This window comes from Charadrius vociferus, unplaced genomic scaffold (assembly GCF_000708025.1).
Source record: "Charadrius vociferus isolate BGI_N301 unplaced genomic scaffold, ASM70802v2 scaffold852, whole genome shotgun sequence".
NCBI classification, from domain to species: Eukaryota; Metazoa; Chordata; class Aves; order Charadriiformes; family Charadriidae; genus Charadrius; species Charadrius vociferus.
In genome coordinates, this window is record NW_009647245.1 from 169981 (window position 1) to 179981 (window position 10001).

The window sequence follows — 10001 nt, forward strand, 5'->3', positions numbered from 1 at the left end:
GGCAGGAGATCACCGGGACACACCGATGCGTTGCCAGAGCTGCTCTGCCTCCCCCCGGTTTGCAACAGGTCTCTCCGGAGACGCCACCTCCTCTTCCCTTCGTTGCTTCTGCTCCCTCCATCGCCGTCACTGCTCCTGTTCTCCCTCGCGCGCAGGCAGCAGGACTGGGGCAGAGCGCATCCCTTCAAAGTCTCCATAACCACGAGCTCTCTGCGGCTCACCCCGGGGGAACGCGCAGTGCCGAGGGGGCATTGCAAACAGCCGGTCCTCCCCTGCACCCGTGTCTCTGGACCCCACCACACCCCACCCCAAACCGTGCAGCCAGCTCTTAAATGCAGGTAAAATATCTGGAATATCAAAACCCCTGTAACTGCCATAAGTCTTCATCAAATGATCGTTCGTGTTAGGGAAGGAATTCTCTCCTGTGCGGGCGGTGATCCCCTGGGGCAGGTTGCCCCGAGAAGCTGTGGCTGCCCCATCCCTGGAGGTGTTCAAGGCCAGGTTGGACGGGGCTTGGAGCAACCTGGGCTGGTGGGAGGTGGCCCTGCCCAGGGCAGGGGGTGGCACTGGATCGTCTTTGAGGTCCCTTCCAACCCAAACCATTCTGTAATTCTATGCAATATCCAACATCCAGGAGGGAACTTTGCATTGAAGAGGTTGCCGTCCTGACCTCATGGCAACCTTGGCGGCAGGTTCAGCCCTATAAAACTGTTTTCAAGCTGCCCCGTTGCACTAGAAGATATCACGGCATGGAAAACGCGCTGTGCACCACACAGTCCGCAAAGCCCAGGCTGTCCCAGAGGAGCTGGCTGCTGCCACCCGAGCCACAGGTTCCTCTCTGTCTGACCACAGCGCTTCCCAAGTGGTGAGGTACCACCACAGACCCATCTGTGAGAGGTCTCCTCTGTCCTCTAACCCTGGTCCTGCCACACAAATCTGTGGTGGTGTGGAAAGATAATTAGGTATGGCAGTTATTTTCAGGAAAAATTACCTGGAAACGTGCCTCGATATTGTTACGGAGGGTATATAAATCCTTCCCTCATTCCCAGCCTGTAAACGTGCCGATTCTGCCCGAGAAGCTGTTCCTTCCTCAACCCGAGCACAGTCCCCCAAACCGAGCTGGCGCGCAGCGACTTACTGATGAAGTTGGCTTGGCCGGTGAAGATGGTGTACTGCAGCTCGTACGAGCTGACGCTGAACTCGTCCTCCGAGATCCAGTGGACGGTGATCGTGTCGTGGGAGGCCGTGCACAGCTCCTCTCGGACGGACGGCGGGTTCGGCGCTGCGGGAGATTACAGGTAACACGTTTCGGTAAGTTTTTGCTTTCTTTTCTTAATATACCCAGGGCTTTTTTGCTCCCTTGGGGATGGAGGTGGGCTCATGTGGGGAGCAGAGTCTCTCAACACAAACAACTATCTAATTTTATCTGTCACTGTGTTTCCCGCTTAATCAAACTTCTTAGTGCGATACCAAAATATCCGGGGGGCAGTGTGTTTTCAGGCATGCCAGAACGAGGGGTTTTCACCGGAGTACACAATTTAGCACCAGGAGACCCACCAAAAGGGCAGCAGAAGAAGCATGAAGTGCATTGGAAGCATAAATACTGGTTAATTTACTGTTCCCTCCCTGTTATCTGCCCTCTCGGATCCTTATGGGCACCAGCCTCCCCCCTGGGCCGTGGACCATTTTTGACCTGTTTTCCGAACTTTTCCACCTGCCCTCCAGGAGAGGCAAAGTGCAAAGAGGAGGACAGGGACATGTCACTGTCCTGGTGACAGCACGGCCTCTGCTCTGCCGCAGCCGACCGGGCGCTTTTTACCAGTGAGAATGAGCGGCAGCCTGCTTCGCTTTAAAATCCGCCTGCCGGCCCTCGGCGGGCGCAGGGCAGGGGCTGCGGGGAAGACGTGGGGCGCAGCGGGGGAGCGCGCCCCAGCACTCACCGGTTAGATAATCCAGCCCCTCCAGCAGCTTCTTCTCTCTGGAAAAATCTAAAGCGAAGTTTTCAAAGGCGTCATTAAAATTGATATCTGGTATCAGAACTTGAGAGGATGCAGTTGCCATGGCGACCCTGAAAGAAAAGGAGAGAGCATCAATACGCATCAGGGTGCATGCGCTCCCGACACCCGGCAGCGGCAACACGGGGGATGAGAAGGGCGCAAGCAGCGGTGACATTACACGCTGGCGGGAAACCAGCTTGCACCTACTAACCACTGCTCCTGCCCCAGGAGGGCGGCCCGGCCTGGGGACAGGTCCCTAGAGAGGTTGGGGGGCTCCATCCGGGGGTTCCCATCCCTGACTGCCCCCCGAGCTCCCTTCGGATTGGCATTTCCACCACTTTCCCCCCCTCCCAGGGAACGATGCTCCCGTAGCGGACATTCAGCTTCGTTAGGACATGCCATGCAACTCCTGTCCTGCGAGGGACGGGAAGCGGTGACACCGCTGAGCCCGGTGCTTGTGGGAGGGCAGCACGCGGGAAGGCGTCAGCGGGGAGGACGGGGTGTCCCTGGGCAGGGAGCTGCGACCGGGGGACAACTCCGGTGACAGCCCACCGGCGCCCCGAGCCAAGCGTGACAGCCCACCTCTCGGCCACGTTCCTGGCTGTCTGCAGGAACCGCGCGTGGTCGTTCTCCTTCAGGATGTGCTCTGCCTGGTTGATGAGGACTGTGGAGCGCTCGAGACACTGCCGGCAGTTGGCGACCTGCTGGGCCAGCTTCCGCAGCTTCATCACCTGCGGGAGGAGCAGAGGAGGCACAGGTTCTCAGAAGCCAGCTCGCAGCTTGCAAAGCACAGAGGAAACCCCATCCTAAGCCAGGGGCTGCTCAGGGGAAGCAAGGAGTGGTGAAATGGCACAGAAACATTCCCAGAGGCTCCGGGGAGGGGGAGCAGCAATGCACTTTCCGTGTTGAATTTTGCTTGCAGGTGGGAAAGCCCCTGAGAAAAGCCTCTGCGCTGCTCGAAGGGTCCCACGCGCGATCGAAGCATCCTCTCCCCGCTCCTCCCGTGCAAACACAATGCCACCCCCGCCCCGTGCCGGCGCTCAGCAGGTTTGGCCGGGAGAGGAGCGCTCCTGCAAAGCAGTTCAGCACGGGGCGAGGAAACCTCAGGCGGGCTCAGCCCCAGCAGAGCTGCCGGGAAACATCACGTTTGTAGCTGCACATCGCTTTGCAGTTAAAGGTGAGGTGCTGCAGTGAGACGGGACAGGAGAGTTACGCACGACACAGGGAAGCAGGGGCTGGAAAACCAGCCCGGGCACCAGTCTGCACCCAAAAATAGGGCACGTGGTGTGAAGGGGCTCTGCTCCATCCGCACAAGCATCCGCGGTCCCGCACAGCCCGTGCTCGGTGCCGGGGCACAGGGCTCTGCCGTGGCCACTGGGAACTCAGAGCCAGCCCAGGCACCGCTCCCAGGGGGACATGAAGTGACTCCAGGGAAAAGCACCTCTGACGCTGTGTCCTTTCCCCACAAAGCTCTGTGGAGGGTATTTACTGATGGTTTAAGACAGCACTGAACAAGCCATTAAGGAATAAACACAGAGAACGGGTCTGATGGCACCTCTTCTCTCTTTTGCAAAGTACCGGTGCTCAGCAGCAGCGAGGGGAGCCAAGAAACCAGAAGAAACACTACTTCTTGGGCAAAACCTCCATGTTTCAGGGGAATGCTGTGCTGGAGCACTAGGAAAAAACCCCTTGAAACTCCCACCTCCTCCAGGCAGCCAGCACGGAGCCAAAGGAAAGGCCGGCACAAGCCCCAGGTCATCCCCGAAGATGCTCAGGATTGCAACAGCCACGTTTTCGTAGGGTCTACTGAACTAAGGCCTGCGGCTCTGACACCAAAATCGTCAGGAGATGTAACCCCCTTCTTTCCCTCCTGCCCGTCAGCACACGCACCCCCCTGTGCGGGCACCGGCGTCCCGTCAGACTGCGCCCGGGTGAGAGGCGGCCGCCCCGGGCTCGCGCCGGCACATCCCTTGGACACCCGGGGAGCGCGGATGGCGCCCAGTGGGACGTAAAGGGTTGGGAACCCAGAAGTGACAGGGTCAGAGCCCGGCCAGCTTCAGGCTGGGAATGGGAGAACTCAACCATGAGCCGGGAGTGGAGCAGCCCGGAGGGAAAAGGGAGGCTGCGGAGGAGCTGATGGATTTTTGGAGCAGTTTTCCTGTTTAAGCTGGAAGCAGAGGGGAGCTGAGGAAAGCCCAGAGCTGGAGGTGGCTGAGGTCAATACCGTGTGTTTCAAACCCGCTGTACCATTGCTCTGCCCTGCTGGTGCCAGAGACAACGTTTTGATTCGGGAGGAGCAGTCCCGGGTCCTGCATCGGCACCAGCAACGACACAGAAGGCAGGAGGCGAACCGGCACACTGGGAATGGCATCGGCAGCCAAGCTGGAGGTGATGCTGTGTCTGGAAAAGCACCCTGAGGGGGGCAACGAGGCACTTGCTCATGAAATATAAATCCCCACTGCCCTGTTCCTGCGTGCGTCTGCAGCGCAGGACCCCGCAGACACCCCGGGGAGGGGAAAGCAAATTTCAGCAGATGGAGCTGGGCTGGGAGTACCCAGAACGGCAGATTCTGAAACGAGAAATCCCACCCCAAACCTCTGCCCTGCGCTCTGCAGCCGTTTCCCACACGACCGGCATGGCACAAACGCATCTTAAAATGGAAAGTCCTCCAGGAGGGCGCCTGTGTCACCCACCAGAGAAACACCGTTTCCTCTCACTCACTGAGCAGACGGTCGCAGCGAAGCGCCGCGCGGGACTCACCCTGGGAGGGTGTGATGGCCGAGATTCAGCCGCGTCCTCTCCGCTCCCAGCCCACCTCCCACGGCCGCAGCCGGGACGCCGTGCTGCTCGTCGGCACGCCTTCAGACTATTCCCTTGTTCCCTTTTTTTAACGAGGCAGCAGGGCACTTCGCGAGCCTTGCGAAGCCATCGTGACAGCAGCTCCCGGAGCCGCTCGCGTGGCAGCTCCTCACTCGCTGCCCTGCAGCGCATTGTCAATCCATTCCCCCCACACTCTGCGGCTCAAAAATCCGTCAGACAGCAGAGCCGGAGCTCCCGAGGTGACGGGAGGCTGCTCGAGCTGCTCTTCCCAGGTGTCAGCGCTGTCACCGCCTTTACAGTTAAGCAGTGTGCGAATCCCCCGGCCGACAGCAATGGATGTGACACGCCGGAGGGATGGGACGGCATCCAGAGGGACCCGGACAGGCTGGAGGAGTGGGTCTGTGTGAACCTCATGGGGTTCAACACAGCCAAGTGCAGAGTCCTGCTCCTGAGTGGGGGCAGCCCTGGTGTCCATACAGGCTGGGGATGGGGGGATGGAGAGCAGCCCTGAGGAGAAGGGCCTGGGGGTGCTGGTGGGTGAGAAGCTCACCAGGAGTCGGCAGTGTGTGCTGCAGCCCAGAAAGCCCCCGACATCCCGGGCTGCATCCCCAGCAGCGCGGCCAGCAGCGACTTCTGTGTATGAAGACCACTAATGACCACGGGAAAAGCAGAAAGAATACGAAAAGGTGGATTCTCTAGCCCCAACACACAAACCCTGTGATTAACTCCCACGTATGTTTCCATGTGTCACCAAATTTCTTCACTTAGAAAACCAAAGTAGTAAAATACTGAAGAAGAGGCTATACCCACCGTACTTTTCATTCAGGAAGAAACAATTTGCAATGAATGCTCACCAGAACACACATTCTCGCAAAACTTCTTTACCAGTTTAGCAAAATAGATAGGTTCACAATGTTAATACCAGAGAACCACCAGGAGTACTGATGTAGTTCAGTAAATACCATATAGTACTTTGCTTAGAAATGGGAATATTTACCATCAGATATCCTTAAGTGAAGAAGATCAGGCTGGACGGGGCTTGGAGCGACCTGGGCTGGTGGGAGGTGTCCCTGCCCAGGGCAGGGGGTGGCACTGGATGGTCTCTAAGGTCCCTTCCAACCCAAACCATTCTGTGATTCTATGATCCCCCGGGCACCCTCGCCTGGCATCCCTCCCTCCCACCAGTGACTGCGCACAAACTTTGGGCAGCTGCTCTGGTCCTCACATCTCTCTCGCTGCCTTGTGGAGGTGGAGGAGCTCCATCTCACAGCTTCCAAAGCACTCCTGGGACAGAGCAGCCAATTCCTCCCAGGACCGCGCTGCCGCTGGAGAGAAACTGCTGCATTGGCATTTTTGCCTCCATAGACTTTCCTCCTCAGGCCCAGGGCTTCTTTCCAACGCCGTGTGATCAGGCTGCTCCATGCATCCGTCGGGCTGTTTGTCGGGAAAAGCAGCCCGGAACAAATGGAAAACCAAATGGTAATTGAGGGGGAAAGCAGTATTTCCCGCTCTGCAGTCGGAGCGCTTCAAACCAGCCGCTGTCTCCGGTGCTTCCTCCTTTCTTTTGTGTTTGGGGCTTTTTAAACTCCCCGATGTTTGCAGCTGGGGGTCCTCGGAAAGGCTGATTCCCGTTCGCACTTGGAAATCGCTGCTCGGAGGTGTCGAAAGCCACAGAGAAAACACGCCCAGCCTGCCCGCAGCCAGCGCCGGCAGCACGGGGGGCTACGGAGGGGCACTGCAGCGCTGCAGACCCACACATCGCTGCCTCCAGCCCAACTGCACCGGCAAAGAAGCTTATTCCAGTTCCCAGGTAACTTTGGGAACCAAGCCCAGTCCCCTGCGCGGCGCTGCCGATACCACCGTCCCCACATCCACCTCCCACTGGTGCTGCGCTGCAGCTACGTGGGCACAGGCTCGCTGCTCCTACCCTGGCGATTCCAAAGCAGTGAGCGCTGCTTCTGCTGACGGTTCTGGGCACCAACCGGGGCCTCTCTCCTCTGCCCAGCTGCCAATTTGTAGGAAAAAAACATCCTTGAGCCTTCCAGCTCCCTGCCAAGCACGGCTGAAACTGGACAACATGGCCAAAAGACGTTAGGGGGAGCGGGTGGGAAGTGAGAGGCAGACAGACAGATGGACCAGCAGAAGGCACCGTTACATAAAATATGTTCCCTGAAGTGGCTGGGATAAAAGCAGGCGTTTTAAAGCTTCTACTGCTGCCGAGGGTGTCCGAGAGTCGTGCTGCTTGGCTCCCTTGCGTACGCGCACACGTGGCACAACCCGCTCCCAAACCTTTGCCTGCAAAAAAATCTGTATCTGGGGCGATGCTGCTCCCCAGCTCCACTGTGGGCACGGTGAGGGATGCAGGGCTGGACCCTAACGCACGCTCAAGCTCAGCAAGAAAGGCAAAGGGCTTGCACACACGCACTGTGAACTCCCGCAGGCGCCGCACAGAGCTGCAGCCGATCCCTCCAGCCTCTCCCCATCGCACGGAAACTGCAGGGAACAGCCACAACCCCTGGAACCGCTGGAGGAAGGGTCCAAACACACCCCCCCGCCAAAGAAAAGGGCGAGAAACCATCTCACCTACAGCCACGCTGCGATGCAGAACGTGAAGCCTCTCCCTTCTCTGCAGTGCAGGGCTCGGACGGCCCTTCAGTATTAATTCTACATTATTATATTAGCGCCGCAGAGCCAGAAAAGCCCCGAGGAAGCTGTCTGGACTGATCCAAGCAACTGCACCAATCTGTCATGCTCCTCAACGCGCCTTCCCTCCTCCGGCCATGTCAAGCCTTGTCCCCGGCAGGAGAGCGCTGGGGACAGCCGGAGCGGCACACTGCTTGGGGCGATGGGGACGAAGCTGTGCACACCGATGGCTGCCCAAAGCATCTCCTCCACGGGCAAGGCAACGTGTGCCACTAGCAGCCCCGCTGCGTGCGGCTGGGACGTCCCAGCACCACGGGCTGACGAACTGCTGGGCTGTGCCAGAGAGGAAGGGCGGACGCTGCCGCGGGCGCCGGGGGGGACCCTGGAACCGCAGCCGCACAAGCCGACCTGCCTTACCTTCGTCTCCTTGATCTTGACAGCGATGACCTGCTTGCGCTGGCGGATGATCTCCATGAGCTCATCGCACTCCTCCATCAGCTTGGCCTCGTGCATGGCTGTGTTCACCTGCCCAGGAACAGCAAAAGCACGCGCCGTTAGGAGGGACGCACTCGCCCCTGAGCTCAGCAGCCCCGCGGCTCTCCCGGCTCAGACCGGCAGAGATGCAATACATATCCTCCATGCCGGACCCGGCGCCGCCGGGGGCTGAGCGGGACAGGAGCTAACAGCCCTGCAACACAGACAGCCGCGGGCCGGCTCGCTGCACCCATCGCCAGTCCAACTGGAGGACGGTGAAAGGCTGTGGGAGGGTGTGAAGCCCCCCTGGCTGCGCGTCCAAAGTGGGCAACGGGGCCGTGCTTGAGGGGCACGTGCTCCTCCATAGGTATCGTCCCCTCCCCGAGTCCCCACTGCCGCGCGGGCTCAGCCCTGCCGGCGTGCTGCGCCGTGCCGTCACGGTTGCATTGCCCTCCAACGGCGCCCGGGTGCCCGCGGCCAACGCCGACACCACGCAGGGACGCTGGGGGATCTCACCGCCTCCCTTCCCTGGGCGGGCTGCGTGTTTTGGGGTGCTCCCAAGTGACCCCCATGCTGCCCTCGGCTTCGCTGCCCTCTCCTGAGGAACACGCGCGGCGCTCTCGTGCGCCCACGCCGGGGCAGTGCCCGTGTGCTGGTTAAAGCAAAAAGGGGCTTAAAAATGAACGAGAGCTCCCTGCTTGGACGAGCAAGGGCGGCCGTGACTTCAAAGCATCTGCAAAAGTGAAGGGAAAGGAACGGGCCGGCGCGGGCAGAGGACGGGAGCGCAGGGAGAGCCCGCGGACAGCTGCAGAGGGCCGTCGGGAAATGGAAGGGCTGAACCCTTCCGTTCAAGGCAATCAAAGCAGCAATGACCACGGGCAGGCGGGGCTGGCGCGGCCACCCAGCCGCTTGCCGTGCCAGGCTACAGCCCCCAGCACAGCAGTGCCCCGGGAAGGAAAACCCTTCCCCTCGCGGCGCTGCAGGCTGCGCGCAGGGCTCCAGGCGCTCTGGCACCTCCTCGGGGACGGCGTTCAGCCCAGGCAGCGGGGAAGCCGGGCACGCCACAGCGGTGGGGGCAACAGGACACAGTGGTGGACTTGTCCCTAAGACTTCAAAGAAGAGCAGAGAAGCCCAAGTAGGAAATGCACTGATGATTCATCCCTTCTTCATAGGTCCCCCAAGGCCATCGGTCCTCCCACACAGACATCACTGCTGCGGGTGGCGGAGCGGTCGGTGCCCAGCCGGGCTCTGCCACACAGGTGCCATAAGCACCGGGCAGGACACTGGTGACCTCTGGGAGCAGGAGCCCTCCCCGAGGTGGTCAGGAGGTGAGATGCTGGAGGACTTGTCCAAATTGCAGCTCCTCCAGGTAAGCCCGAGCTGGTGCTGCCGGCAGGAGGGTGCAGCGCGTGCCCTTGGGAGAGCCGGGATGATCAGGATGTGCGTCCGGGGGGTCAGCGAGCTGGGACACGGGGGGCTCCCACCCTGCCCTCGGACTGAGCAGCGTCAGCCCCAGGAGGCAGAAGGAAACCGTGCTTGTTCCTACAAAAAAAAAAGCTGCATCTGTCCTGCTTAATTCAGGCTAATTAATCCCTGCTGGACCTCCTTTTCAGGCTTCAAATACACAGATTTATTTATTTTAAAGCTGAGAGGAAGGCGTGCAGAGAGCGCAGTGAAAGCACAGGCAGAGGATTCGGTCCTCTGTCTCCAGGGAAGACCAGCATCCTTGGGGGGATGGACAGCCAAGGGGGATACACCTCACGGGAGGGGAGCTGCGCCCTGTCACTTAAATGAAATAGTGTACCGGAGGACATAAACAGGTTTTCTTCATCTGGTACTCTCAAAGCCAAGTGAAACAGCGCAGAAGTCTGAAGGCAACCCAGCGTTAGGCACATTGGATACAAGATCTTTTTTTAAAGCCGGCCAGCAGGTTATGCAACACCCAAGTGGGAGACAGCTGATGGTCCGCAAAGATAACTCTGCCGAGAAAAAACAGCCGATAATCTTCCAAATCTGCTGCAAGGTAGCAGCGGGAGGGAGGGGGGCGGGATCAGCCCCAGGGTCTGC

The 10001-nt window shown here is 59.6% G+C and overlaps 1 protein-coding gene across 2 annotated transcripts in view; it reads right to left on the reverse strand.

The window, feature by feature from the left end:
* MID2 (midline 2) overlaps positions 1 to 10001 on the reverse strand; it is an 84390-nt gene that overhangs the window by 16589 nt on the left and 57800 nt on the right. For both annotated transcript variants that reach the window (XM_009879990.1, XM_009879991.1), the window contains exons 3-6: positions 7878 to 7985; positions 2580 to 2728; positions 1941 to 2068; positions 1139 to 1282 (exon numbers count right to left, since the gene is read on the reverse strand). In XM_009879990.1, the coding sequence (XP_009878292.1) occupies positions 1139 to 1282; positions 1941 to 2068; positions 2580 to 2728; positions 7878 to 7985 (529 nt within the window). The remainder of the gene's footprint in view (positions 1 to 1138; positions 1283 to 1940; positions 2069 to 2579; positions 2729 to 7877; positions 7986 to 10001) is intronic.